Source organism: Anastrepha obliqua, chromosome 2, assembly GCF_027943255.1.
Source record: "Anastrepha obliqua isolate idAnaObli1 chromosome 2, idAnaObli1_1.0, whole genome shotgun sequence".
NCBI classification, from domain to species: Eukaryota; Metazoa; Arthropoda; class Insecta; order Diptera; family Tephritidae; genus Anastrepha; species Anastrepha obliqua.
The window spans coordinates 695,810-710,889 of NC_072893.1; the positions used below are offsets into that span (position 1 = coordinate 695,810).

Here is a 15,080-nt window from a genome sequence, read left to right on the forward strand (position 1 = left end):
ACAGTTCCACATTACCGTTTACCAAGTCTGGTCGAGTTGGTCGCCCTTGCGTCTATGATAAGCACATGGGATTGACCATATCAGTTACATTTCCTCTTACCATCAAGTTGATATTTTTCCGTTCAATTTGCTATACGGAGACCGTGTGGTATTCAGTTGTGGGAACCAGTTTACACTCCTTAGAGATGGTTCGATTTAGTTTAACGGCTTTCTCGCTTTCCATCTAAGTTTGACTGCGGTTGACTGCATGGTGTACTACAATTGTGTATATGCTCAGTTTTACCTTTAAAACCAATACCAAGGCGGGTTTTTTGAAAGACCCTTATAAATTCTACAATTTATTGTATTTTTTAGGGTTTTGATCATACATAATACGCTTGCAGCTACTCATGAAGATGCTAGAAATGTAATGTTGGAACGAAATTCCCAGATGACCGTTAAATAATTTTGCGGTGAATTATAAAAATTATCTAATGTTGTGTTTTAACCATTTAATCTAACCGTCTTTTTGAAGTGTTATTTCACTTTTCGTTCAAATTCGGGAAGCGTAGTCCAGATGAAACCTCTCGCCTTCCCATCGGGTTCCATAGCATCTGGTAGTGGAAAAGGTGTGGTTCGATCAAAATAGTAATTGCTTGGTGCATGCATTATGAACTGTAGGGCGGAAAGTTTTCGGGAAATCTCTTCGTCTGGTCCTGAAAGAATTTAAAACCAATATATCGATTTTTTGAAAACATAGAATTCAGTTCCAGGAAAGCTTCTTGAAATTAAGTTTAAACATACCTATTAAATACGAGGCCGGATCGAATCCATCATGCGGGTCCGGACTAGCTTGCGTCGGAATTAGCCAGGTGAGAAATGCAGACTTTTCGCAGTAGTTGTCAACTAAAAGGCCTCGAATCTGGGCATAGTATATGTTGTGCTTATCATCCATTAAAGACACAATATCGCCAACTTGCAGATAAGATCCCTAAAATACGATTGTTATATTCTCCGACAATTTTCTTTTTATCTAAAATACTTTGTAAAATAAACTATCTACAACATGTGTAGTGGCTTGGGCTACTGGTGTTTTGAATGGTATTTTTTTGAAGATGTTACGTCTGCTACGTCCCTTGCTCTGAACTTTAGCATTGTTTGTATTGCTCTGGACATTACAATTGGGCAGAGTGTTATTGCTGGATGAATTTGACCCTTTTGCTTTAAACCGAGTAGATCTGGTACTTTTACGAAGCTTTTTTTCTTCTGCGGTGGTAACAAGCCTACCTTCATTAGGGTCTTTTACATCTTTCTGTGATTTATTTTTAAATTCCTCATTTGTTTTATCGAAATCAATAGAAGAAGCATTGATTTCAAACAAACATTTTGTATCCTTTTGCTGGTAACAGTCTTGGCAAATTTCACCTTCTCCATTCTCAGTTTGCCTCCAAAGAAGAGTTTCTGTTTTTTGGCACTCAATACATTTAGGCTCACTTTTATTAGGCATTTTGTTCAAGTTGTTCTACGCAAATAAATTTATATCGTGAATTATTGGACGAAGTCGCCAGATGTATTCTATATAGTTCGTCCTACAAAAATTGTAATGAAGGTGTGGATTAATCGATATGCGCAGCTAATATTTGTTTACACCACTCAAGGCGAATTTAATACCTGAGGGGGCGCCTTCTGAAAACCGCTACTTTATTCTTCGCGATTTTGTTCAAGTCCAATTGAGTACCATAGGTGGTGCCTTCCCAAAACAGTTACTTTGTTTCTTGCGATTTTGACAAGTTTGGCGTCAGTTCGCTTTCCAATACAAAACAAACGAATAAAGCAAACACAAGTAGGGGAAATTACATGTTTGTGAAAATTCAGTGAATGGCTGGCTAATATTGTGATTTGTGAGATTTTAACTAAACAAACTAATGCAAACGAAGTGCCGTGAAAGTTGAAATTAATATAAAGCCTCCAAATGCCGTTTGTTTGCATTTTTATGCGGAAGGTCCCGTTTCTAGAAATTGTGCGTGTGGTGGTTTCCGTTGCTTTCGCCTACTCTTCCCCTTCACAAACAAGTAATTCCCCTTCCTTTCGTTTGTTTATTCATGGGCTCTGGCGACACAGTGACTTCGGAAGGTGCAATTTCTTACTTTATCATTCTTGGTACACATCCATAAGTAAAAACACTTGCAGCTGATTGCCAAAAAATACCCACACATCCAAAACGCAATTTTATGTAACATGGTTACACAAAAATCGAATCAAAAAATTTAAAACAATGACGTAAACATTCAGATATCTTTATATATAAGAATGAATGTTTGTGTCTTTATGTCATCGATGAACTCAAAAACTACTGGACCGATTATTATAAAAGTTGGTATATATATGTATTTTTCCACGGAGAAGGTTTTTAGAATATGGCCATTGATGCCACTCGCCAGGTGGCGCTGCAGAGTAGCAACTTCTGCCCCGTTGAACCGATGGTCATAAAAATTAGTATGACCATGGATTTTTACACAGAGGAAACGAATATGACATGTTCATAGACAAGAAACATTATGTATCCCACAGCACTTCAATAAACATCTATTTTAAGCTAAACTTTGCAAGGTCCAATTTTTTCGAAATAAACAAAATCAAAAAAATGGTTAAAATGAACTGAATATTTGTGTACTGATTTTTCTTTAAAGTTATTTTTCTTAAATCTATTTTAGTTGTTGGCGTAGCAACGCGCGCCGGGTACAGCTAGTTTCTCATAAGAAGCATTATTATAGTTAAGAAATATATTAAAAAGATTTGCTATTATAAATTTTCCAAGTCAAAGATATTATTTGTTGATTGTTGTGGATATCCTATTGTTTCTAACGTTACCATAAAAATTTGGTATAACAACCCCGCCAATACGCTCAAGCGAAAAGACTAAGAACTCACACCACCACATACTTGACTGCCTGTCAAACTCACATCAAGGGTGTCGGTCTAAAAACAGAAAGAAGAAGAGTGTGTTTTTTACTTGAATTTTTGTACAAGGTGTCTGTATTAAGGCGCATCTATACATAGAAGGGAGTGTTATTAAAGTATTTGGTTTCTTCTTCTTCACTTCGCCTTCAATTTAGAAATGCCAGTGAAACGAAACGACGGAAAATTGTTGTTGTGTGGTGAATGCGCGACAAATTAATTTTATCTGTTTGCCAATTATTCCATTATTCTATTCTCTTTCCCTTGACATTTCTAATACAAAAACTGTGGTCGCTACATAGAGCCGGCTTGGTCGGTATGCACACTACTGCCATAGTTTCTTCGCTTAAAGAAAATGTTAATTGATTAATCTTCATTTGTCTTTTATTTTTTAATCTTATCCAGTGGCTGTAAGGATTTTGTTGGATAAGACTTAACATAAGCATAATGAACGAAAAGAAATTCTTGAAAATATTTATTAATGATGAATGTTTGTAGGAGCAATATATTGAAATATAAATAAAAATAATATGGTCTCAATATTTTTACTTGAACATGGAACTGAAACTGTCATCACGTTTGGGCCACTGTAATCGCAGATGGGCGCTCTCCAATCGTTTTCATCGAGTCTGACGTCAATATAAATTCAAAATTCTGCCGTGGGTAGACAAACATTTTGGTGGCAGACCATGGGCATTGCAACAGGACTCGGCACCGTCCCACAAATCTCGAGTGAACCAAGAATGGCTAAAAAACATGGCTCCGTTATTCATAACGTCCACACAATGGCTCTCAAATTAACCAGATGCAAATATGATGGATTATTCTCTTTGGGCCATTTTGGAGAGCAAGGTTCGAAAGATTCACCAGTCTCGAGGCGCTGAAAAAAGCCATTGTCCGCGAGTGGGCCAAAATACCTGCAAGTCACGTATGCGCAGCTTGCAATTCGTTTCTGGACCGTCTCAAGGGCATACTCAAGGCAAAAGGTGGTCATATCGAGCAAAAGTAAATTTATTCTTAATTTTGTATTATTTTCACACATTTTTTACTTTGAATTGAAAAAAAAGGAATTTTCCAAATTAAATGTATGGCCTTTTTATTTCGTTACACTTCGAGTGCCGGATCCTGTAAATGAATTTGTGATCATAAAAATTTTTAATAGTTTCTGGTTTGGTAACTTTTTTGAAAAATTCTTGTGACAATACTGTAAGTGCGTGTAAACAAATCTGAAAATATTCTGTAACTGGAAAACTCAATTACAAAATTGATAGAAGTAGATGAAAAAGATCGACATTTTACAAAAACTCTTAAAAGAAATTGCTAATATAAACTTAAAGAAAAACTATGGACAGAAATCAGTGAAGTAGTTGTTTTCGATTGGGATAAGCTGAATAGCGAAGATAATATGAAACATGGCATGTATGTAGGTATGTACATTGAAATGCATATATTTAATACACTTTTATATATTATACTTTTAATTAATTAATTTACATTGCAACATTTGGTCGATAAAATGGCTGGATCCAGTTTTCAAATTGTTCGACACCAATCTAGGAATTCCATGTATGAATGAATGAAAGCATTAATTATATGTATACAGTATTTTCCAGTATAAAATGCACGAGATTCTTAAAGCGGGAAGTACTTATATGAAACTTGTGCTTTTGAGCATTGACTATGCATACATACAAATATCCAAATCCTCGGTTATAAGCAATACTGGTGCATCTAATTGACCGAAACCAACGACTACTTCTATTAAATTAAATCATCTTCCATATGAAACAAAAACCAATTGGGATTTCATTTATTTAAAATAATACTGTAAGTATGTGTCACAAATTCAAGTGCAATCAATAAACAGTTAAAATTAACTTTTGTTCGGTAATGGGTTCTATACTATGTATACTTGTTGTACTATGTACGAATTCGTTAAATAGTAATTTAAAAAAAGGTGAAAAATGGTGAAATTTTTTACCAAATTTTCTAGTGCTTATAAGCGGAAAATCCTTACAACCGAGGTTTTTATCAGCGAGAAGTACTGTAGTTAGTAGGTATGACACTCTGCGAAATATTTGTTTGATTTGCTTATTTCAAGTGATTATGCCAGCTGGTTATCAAAATCGCGAAAAATGGAGGGCGGTTTCGGGATGGCACCACCTTTAGTATTCTGTATACCGTTAGACTGAACGAATGTATGAAAGTTAGCCAAATAGCAGCTTTGTTTCATTCGCTTGAAACGCGTTAACATTTTGGATAACGCAATGTAGGCCTTTGACATTTAAATTTCTTTCGTCGCTTCGTTATTTCCTGTTATCGTAGGTACTATGATTCAGGTAGTGTTCAAAGCTACAAAGTATACATAGCAAAAGAAGCTTTCAAAGTAAATCAATGCAAAACAAAGCAAGCACTTTTGGGTTTTTAATTGGGGGAACTCCCACTTTTCTGCCATACCCGTGCACGTAGGCCCAGAAAGTACCTGAAAAAAATTGCATTATGGAAACTAATACATCCAAAACTTTCTTACTATACAAATGCAAGAAAAAGACGATCATATGAGTCACTGTTGATACAAATATTCGACAACTCAGGGCAAAGCTTCTATCACATTCTTAGTGCCAAATTTAAAAAGTTGATGGCGACATTTGCATTTTGCTCCAACTTATGGATTTTACCAACAAATTAAGCATATAACTGTGCTGCTCAGTCTAACCTTCATTGTAGTCAAAGATGAAGTAAATATTCATCACATATGACACATCACAATTAATGTAATTTTTAGTCACAGTTATGTAACCAAACAAACAATTCTATTTTATATTTTATGAACAATGAATTGTCCCATATTTTTAATATTATTCGAACTCTTGCAGCAGTATGTTGGTTATTTCTTCTTTGGATGCAATACGAATTTCGCCCATTATCCGACAAACTGAGTGCTCCACCTTTCGGATGACCATCTTACAATTATGTATTAATTTGTGCCGCTTCGTTATTTCTGACTTATAAGCGATCTAAAAGATTTAGTTTGTAATAATTCTTCCCAGAAATGGACAGTCATAAGTGTGTCGAATATCTATATAATACTGTGTCCAAAAAATAAGGTGACATTGTATTTATTTTGAAAATTCTTTATTTATTCTTCCAAATCAATTTCATCCCCTTCAAAGTAATCCCCTCCCGACACAATGCACTTATGCCAACGTTTTTTCCAATTTTCGAAACACTGGTTGTAGTCACTTTCCGGGATGGCCTTCAGTTCCGTCTTCGTTGCGGCTTGAATCTCCTCTATCGTGTCAAAACGGTGTCCCGGAGCGGTCTTTTGAGCCTGCTGAACAGCCAGAAGTCGCACGGTGCCAGATCAGGTGAATACGGTGGTTGCGGAACGATATGGGTTGAGTTTTTGATGAAATGATCACGAATTACGAGTCCAAAAAATTCAATGTTTTCGGTACCAGTCGAGATTTGACGCGCTTGAGGCCCAAAACATCCTTCAAAATGGTATTGACTGAGCCTTTCGATATGCCAACATCATCAGCAAGGTCTCTAATCGTTAATCGACGGTTTTTCAACACCAAATCTTTGATTTGTTGGACGTGAGCTTCGTCAGTTGAGGTTGATGGTCGCCCAGGACGCTCTTCGTCTTCGACACGTTCACGACCGGCTTGGAACTCACTATACCACTTGTAAACATTTTTTTTAGACATAGCCTCATCACCAAAGGCTTTCTGCATCATCCTCAACGTATCCGAAAATTGATTCCGCAAACAAAATTTAATGCAAATTCTTTGCTCAACAAATTTCGACATTGCAAAAAACGAGAAACTCACTTTTAGCAGCTCACAAAACGACGCGTATCTCAAACAGTAAATGAATATTTCACATGAAATTTGACATAGATGTCACTCACAGTACTACCAACCTAAAAAAAAAAAGAATTCTCCTAATCCTTCAAAGCGCGCAGTTTAAAATCAAATGTCACCTTATTTTTTGGACACAGTAGTATGTATGTACATACATACATCAATTTAAAATACTCGGCGCATATGTGCGCCTCTAGGCTGCATAAAGCAATTATAAATTTTGAGTTTTGCATTGTTGCACTCTTGTATATAAATTTATTAAATGTAAAAAATAGAGCCGTATGCTCTCTATTGCGCTAGCGAAAATATTAAAGCATTGGCATATGCATTTGTAATAAAATGTTGCATGTATTAGTTTCCATTATCCAATTCTTGTAGGGATACTTACCTAAATATATTTATATACATACATATTTATTAAGACGTAAGCCGGTCATTCGTGATTTTATTCTACTTCACCTCGTTTCATTGCTTCTGCTTTTCCGCTCTTTTCTTTACAGTACATTGTTCTGCTGATGAGATAGAGAAAACCCATTGAGAACAATACTTTGTGGGCGGAAATTTACATAAAATGTACTTCTGGTTTATACGCTTACTTCTTGTATTTAGATATTCAAGTAGTATCTACAAGGAAATTACATATACACGTAAAAGCAGAAACAATCCATTTGCAGTTGTAATGCTCAATCACAGTTTGGTTCGAAAGTAGTTGATTATTACTGTGCAAACTGTTAAAAAAACGTGAAGTAGACAAAACAACTTGCTAAAAAATAATACTATATTTTCAAGCTATCTATTCATGTAAAGAATGGTATAGTAGAAGGCAGTGGAAATATTGCCGAAATATAAAAAAGGCGTGAGCGGAGAGACGTATTACATTTCGTATTACCTTTGGATTGAACAGGTCAGATTCACAACGTTTATTGTGGATTTGGAGTGGAAAATGTACATATGTAAGTGACCGCAGAGACAAATATGGATGTATGTACGTACTGTATATACATTTATAATTATTTCATTGTACGTGTGTGTTCACAAACTAAGGTGTATGTACATAAATGTGCATTAATATGCCTTTAAGTTTAAGAATATTAAGTTTCTGTTTTACATTAAAAACGCCGGCATACAGTATGTATTTTGGTACCTATATTTCGTAAATCAGAAAATAGCCGGCATCTTAGCTTTTAAGTACAATGTATAGGTATATGTATGGTGCACAAGTAGAGAATATAGAAGGTAGCACCTTCCGAAAACCGCTACTTTATTTCTCTTCTTTTTGTTTGTTTATTTTCTGTAGTGACGTCACGACACTTCGAAAGGCGCAATCTCATATTCCTATATTCTTGATGTATATTCATATATACATATATCATAGATGACTATATACGAATCTCTCTCATTTTAAGTGAGAGCACGCCCAGGAACTCGGTTGAGTACTTGGCGCATTGCCAATCCCTTCATAGATGAACAGCTGATATACGGAATGGCGAGCTGCTAGAATTAAGCCTCCAAAAATAACTGCCGAAAATAGTTCATTTTTACGTTAATGGAAAATTGTTCCATCACACTTTGTTAAATACATTTTACATATACATACATATGTACAAATGTGATTATATTAAAGACTTGATTTTGTTTTATATAAATACTTATGTAGGTACACATGTAAATATTTGATATTTTTCTTCAAAAGATTAAACAATTGAATTGAATTTGAATTAATTTGTGATATTTAGTGAACATGTCTTTGTTCAATATTTTTTAAGCTAAAAAAATAAAATAAACGTTTCCTTCGTTAACCGTTAATCGTTATTTTTATTTTTATTTTGCTTTAAATAAGTTAATTTGTTGGTTTACAAATTTGTTTTTGCTATCCTCTTTTTATGTTATATTTAAAAATTTTAATGTTTCATTTCTTTATAACTATGTTTTTCGCCTTTACTATTTTTGTTTATTATTTATTATCATTATTTTAGATATTTTTATTTAAATCTTAATTTTTGAGGTTTTTGCTCTTCATATACTTTATACTGATTATGTGTGTATGCATGATTTTACTGTGTGTATGGATATGTGCAACTCTGTTGTTTGCAACTGTTTTGGTATTTAGTTTACAACCAACCACAACATTGAGAAGAATGAGAACCCAAAGCGTGTTGACCGATCACGAGCATCTCGGTGTTGCCCTCCTTTCCTCGCCTCGTCCTCTTCCACAAGCTGGTGCAATTCATCCATAATACTCTGCAGTGTTTCCCACTGACTACCTTTGACCATTGTAGGAGCGACATTTCTTCCGAACGCCAAGTCACCCGGAACCCCTGAATTTCAAAGTTTTTGGGGGCTATTGGCCGCTAGTTTTATCTACAGCTGAGGAACAGGCCAACAGGAATTTTTTGATATGTTTGTTTCAATTTCATTGGCACTTTCCCACTTTCGCTAGTGTTCTTCCGGAGTACGGCTGAATCTTTCAACCATTTCATCCGGTTGCGGGTATAAGGGTGTTGTACGTGTTCGCTTAATCCCCATCAAACAACACATCTCTTGAAATCCTGCGGACTTGAAGTTTTTTCCTTGGTCTGAATGTAACTCAATGGAGGATGGTTCCATGTGTAGAAGTCCACGCAAGTGGGGAAAGTTACTGATCGCCATTCACTTGGGAATGGCCAGGACGATTCTTCTGCATATGGTTCAAGCAGCTCACAACGGCCGGGATTAGCCCACGTATCCTCTGGGTAGCTTCCGAACACCCGTTCGGGAGTGAGCTAAAGTGAGAAGGCGAAACACTCCAGGATAGCTGGTTGTGCGTTGGGTTTGGGACCCGCCACTTAAAAATCCCCCCCAATGAAAACTTTAAAAAAGCCTCGGATGAGACCTCCCTATACTGATGACGACCCCTGCAAACGAACTAAGGAATACGATTTGAGGGCATGCACCTGGAATGTCCGGTCCCTTAATGGGGAAGGTGCCTCTGCCCGGCTGGTTGATGTCCTCGTGAGAGTAAAGGCTGACATCACTGCCATCCAAGAGATGCGATGGACGGGGCAAGGAAAGAAAACCATAGGACCTTGCGACGTCTACTACAGCTGCCATGTAAAGGAGCGCAAATTCGGTGTCGGATTTGTTGTGGGAGAGAGACTTCGTCGCCAAGTACTGTCGTTCACTCCGGTGGACGAGCGTCTCGCAACAATCCGCATCAAAGCCAGATTTTTCAACATATCGCTAATTTGCGCCCACGCCCCGACGGAAGAGAAGGACGATGCGACCAAAGATTCCTTCTATGAGCGCCTGGAACGTTCCTATGAGCGCTGCCCCCGCCACGACATAAAAATCGTGCTTGGCGACTTCAACGCCAGGGTGGGCAAGGAGGGAATTTTTGGTCCAACAGTCGGAAAATTCAGCCTGCACAACGAAACATCCGGTAACGGACAGAGGCTGATCGACTTCGCCGGGGCCCGAAACATGGTAGTCTGCAGCACCAGATTCCAGCATAAGAAGATTCACCAAGCCACCTGGCTGTCTCCTGATCGAAAAACATGAAACCAGATCGATCATGTTGTGATAGATGGAAGACACGCTTCTAGTGTATTAGATGTACGTACGATCCGAGGACCCAACATTGACTCGGATCACTACCTTGTTGCAGCCAAACTGCGCATACGCCTCTGTGCAGCAAAAAACGTGCATCTACCTACGCAAAGAATGTTCGGCATCGAAAAGCTGCAATCACAACAGACAGCCAGAAGATTCGCCACTCGACTCTCACTCCTGCTCTCAGAGAGTACTGCCCAACAAACCGGCATCCACGAACAATGGAGCAACATTTCTCGTTCTCTACGTACCGCCGCCGAAGAAGAAATCGGATTCCGGCGAGCCCGAAAAAACAACTGGTACGACGAGGAATGTCATGCTGCCGCAGAAAGAAAGGATGCCGCCTATAGAGCCACGCTGCGATCGGGCGCAACGCGAGCCATGTGGGATCGCTACAGAGAGCTGAAAAAGGAAGAGAGACGTATTATCCGAAAGAAGAAACGAGAGGCCGAAATACGTGAGTGCGAAGAGCTTGAGATGCTGGCCAACAGGAACAACGCCCGAAAATTCTACCAGAAAGTTCGGCGGCTTACAGAAGGTTTCAAGACCGGGGCGTTTTCCTGTAAGAACAAAGACGGCGAACTGGTGACTGACGTACAGAGCAATCTTAGATTATGGAGAGAACACTTCTCGAACCTATTAAACAGTGACAGCTGCGCATGTCACCGAGAAAGTGAAGATCCCGATACCCCAATCGTTCACGACGGAATTGTCGTTCCGCTACCCGATCATGACGAGGTGAGAATAGCGATAACGCGGCTAAAGAACAACAAAGCCGCGGGCGCCGACGGACTGCCGGCTGAGCTATTCAAACATGGCGGCGAGGAGCTGGTAAGGTGCATGCATCAGCTCCTATGCAAAATATGGTCGGATGAAAGCATGCCTGCCGATTGGAATTTAAGTGTGCTCTGCCCAATCCATAAGAAGGGTGATCCTGCAATTTGTGCCAATTACCGCGGGATTAGTCTTCTAAATATCGCCTATAAGGTTCTAGCGAGCGTATTGTGTGAAAGGCTGAAGCCCACCGTCAACCAACTGATTGGACCTTATCAGTGTGGCTTCAGACCTGGAAAGTCTACCATCGACCAAATATTCTCAATACGCCAAATCTTGGAAAAGACCCATGAAAGGAGAATCGACACACACCATCTTTTCGTCGACTTCAAAGCTGCATTCGACAGTACGGAAAGGAGTTACCTGTATGCCGCGATGTCTGAATTTGGTATCCCCGCAAAACTAATACGGCTATGTAAGATGACGTTGCTGAACACCAGCAGCGCCGTCAGAATTGGGAAGGACCTCTCCGAGCCGTTTGATACCAAACGAGGTTTCAGACAGGGTGACTCGCTGTCGTGTGACTTCTTTAACCTGATGTTGGAGAGCATCGTACGAGCCGCAGAACTTAATCGCTCGGGCACAATTTTTTATAAGAGCGTACAATTGCTGGCGTATGCCGATGATATTGACATCATCGGCCTTAACAACCGCGCTGTTAGTTCTGCCTTCTCCAAACTGGATAAAGAGGCAAAGCGAATGGGTCTGGTGGTGAACGAGGACAAAACGAAGTACCTCCTGTCTTCAAACAAACAGTCGGCGCACTCGCGTATCGGCACCCACGTCACTGTAGACAGTTATAATTTCGAGGTTGTAAAAGACTTCGTCTATTTAGGAACCAGCATTAACACCGATAACAATGTCAGCCTTGAAATCCAACGTAGAATCTCTCTTGCCAACAAGTGCTACTTTGGACTAAGTAGGCAATTGAGTAGTAAAGTCCTCTCTCGACGAACAAAACTAACACTCTACAAGACTCTCATCATGCCCGTCCTAACGTATGGCGCAGAAGCTTGGACGATGACAACATCCGATGAAGCGACGCTTGGAGTGTTCGAGAGAAAGATTCTGCGTAAGATTTTTGGACCTTTGCACGTTGGCAACGGCGAATATCGCAGACGATGGAACGATGAGCTGTATGAGCTTTACGACGACATAGACATAGCGCAGCGAATAAAGATCCAGCGGCTACGTTGGCTGGGTCATGTCGTCCGAATGGATACAAACGCTCCGGCTTTGAAAGTATTCGATGCGGTACCAGCTGGTGGTAGCAGAGGAAGAGGGCGGCCTCCACTGCGTTGGAAAGATCAGGTGGAGAAGGACTTGGCTTCACTTGGTGTGTCCAACTGGCGCTGGTTAGCACGAGAAAGAAACGACTGGCGCGCTTTGTTAAACTCGGCCAAAATCGCGTAAGCGGTTATAGCGCCAATTAAGAAGAAGAAGAGAATGTAACTCAATAGGTCCCCCAAAACCGAGCCATCAAGTTCTGCACAAAAACCATAGCAATGGTTTTGTCTCTTTGGCCACTGAAGTCCATAAAGTTGATTGAAAATTGTGTTGATTCAGTTTTATTTTGAACATTTCTCTTATTACAATAAATTAACAAAAATTTCCATTCTTTAACATAAAAAAGCGAAGTTAATAAATCGAGACACTTTTCCATTAACCTAAAAATAAAAGAGTTAGTTAGTTATTTTTGAACAACGACTGATTGGAAGAACATACCAATACGTGTGAAATAAACGGGCACAATTCTACTAACAAGACACCCGTGACGTAGAGCCAAAGTTATTTCAAATTTTGCTTCGGGTGGCCAAATCTTGGCTTCTATCATCCCTATATTTAGTTGTTACTCTAGCGAACTCACCTTCTATGAATTCGCTTTATGTTAAGTGCTAAATAAACTAGTCAATTGGCTTGTCAAACCTATTTCAAACCAACGATGATAAGGATGATAAAATACAACAAAAGGAAGGGGAGTTCCTAGTTTGAAAATAGGAAGAGTAAGCGAAAGCAATACAAACTGTCGAACACAAGAAATTTTCACATACACATACTTTCTTTCCACAGCGTTGTCGGTATAAAAACGCGAAAGAACTGAATTTGGAAGTATTTTCATAATTCGCGCTTTCCCAATTTAATACGCGGCACCTCGTTTTCATTAGTTTACTTAATTGGAAAGTCACAAATCTTCAAATTACAATATTAACAAGCCATTCACTAAACGTTTACAAACAAGTGATTTATCTTCCTTTTGTTTGTTGTGTTCTGAATTGTTCCAACTCGTGACGACAATACGTTGTCAAAATTGCGAAAAATAAATTGCGGTTTTTGGAAGGTGGCACCTTTAGCTTCTGTACCTTTTTTTTCATTTCTTCGTAGACTACTAAAGCATGACTCCTTCAAAGAAAATTTTTCCGGCGTTTTTCTTTTGCTAAGTTCTTAATTTACGTCAGTGATCGTTTCTAACAAAAGTTTTTTTGAATTCGCTCTTAAAATTTTGGTGATTCTGTATCCTCATGTGTTTCTCTTCTATTGCTCAAATGCACCTTAAATTCCTTATGTCTATCGTAAGACTTTCATCATAGTGCAATTGATTGCCTATATTTGTCACAACGTTCCCTTCGGAGCATACTTCCGCTCGTTTGGGATAATTATCCATCTAATGCTCCTATTGCTTGACTTTTTTGGCAGGGCAGCTTTTTGAACCTTTTGAACTCACTTATTTAGATCTTGAAATTATTCTATGTGCATAACTAATTTTAAGTTAGATACTTTATGCTGTTCGTAGCCGAATGGTTGGTGCGTGAGTATCATTCGGAAATTAGAGAGAACTTAGGTTTAAATCTCAGTGAAACACCAAAATGAAGAAAAAGTTTTTTCTAGTAGCGGTCGCCCCTCAGCAGGCAATGGCAAAACTCCGAGTGTATTTTTGCCATGAAAAAGCTCCTCATAAAAAATATCTACCGTTCAGAGTCGGCTTGAAACTGTAGGTCCCTCCATTTGTGTAACAACATCAACACGCACACCACAAATAGGAGGAGGAGCTCGGCCAAGCACCTAACAGAAGTGCACGCGCCAATTATTTATTTTTTTTTTAGAAAAGATCACAAAAAGAAAAAGAATTTGGATTAATGTTAGGGCAAACAAAAGATGCATATAGTATATATCTATACGATCTACATACATACATACATATACTATGAGTTCTTTTAGAAATGACTGTTTCACTCTCTAGATGTCCTCTATGAAACTTTTGCTACGAATGAGACAATTTTCCCATACACAAGTGATTTGACTTCAACATGACGACCAGAAAATCTATTAATGTTGAATTTCCTTTAAACGGCTTGCTAAATAGCTTGATCAAAGGGAAGTTCTCGCCTGATTTGACAAGCCGCGGTTTATTTTGCAGTCATCCAATAAGAACTTACTATTGTGAGGTTTCTATGGAAGGCGATCAAGCACAACAAGAACATTAAAATGTATTTAGTTTTTTTCAATTAAAGTACGTTCACATACGCATTAATTAGCAATAAATCCACAAAATTAATCCACCCGCTCACAAAATTGACAATCAGCTGACAAGACTGTTTTGAAAGGTTTTTCTTCATAGGTTTGTTTAATTATTATTAACGATATAAAGAAAAGACAAGAAGGAATAGCTAATTTAATTTCGCAATTGACTACTAGTAATAAACAATTGGAGGAAATTCGTGAACGACGTTTACTGGGGTTTCAACAAATTATTTCAGCAATACGCATTCGATATTAAATTTTATAATAAGTAATAAGAGGACACACGTTTATGGACAAACGCTTTTTTTCTGTTATATGAATGCATAGTTAATAATA

General features: G+C 38.3%; 2 protein-coding genes across 2 annotated transcripts in view; one reads left to right on the top strand and one right to left on the bottom strand.

The window, feature by feature from the left end:
• Positions 1-476: 476 nt before the first annotated feature.
• On the bottom strand, positions 477-1,585 carry LOC129239341 (GATA zinc finger domain-containing protein 1). Its single transcript, XM_054874786.1, has 3 exons — positions 1,022-1,585; positions 784-970; positions 477-695 (listed from the first exon to the last, which is right to left on the bottom strand). The coding sequence occupies exons 1-3, from the start codon at positions 1,484-1,486 to the stop codon at positions 517-519; spliced, it is 831 nt and encodes a 276-aa protein (XP_054730761.1). The 5' UTR covers positions 1,487-1,585; the 3' UTR covers positions 477-516.
• A 2,602-nt stretch (positions 1,586-4,187) lies between these two features.
• LOC129239340 (uncharacterized) overlaps positions 4,188-15,080 on the top strand; it is a 41,089-nt gene continuing 30,196 nt past the window's right edge. The window contains exon 1 of the mRNA XM_054874779.1: positions 4,188-4,364. The gene's annotated coding sequence lies outside the window, so the exon portion shown is untranslated. The remainder of the gene's footprint in view (positions 4,365-15,080) is intronic.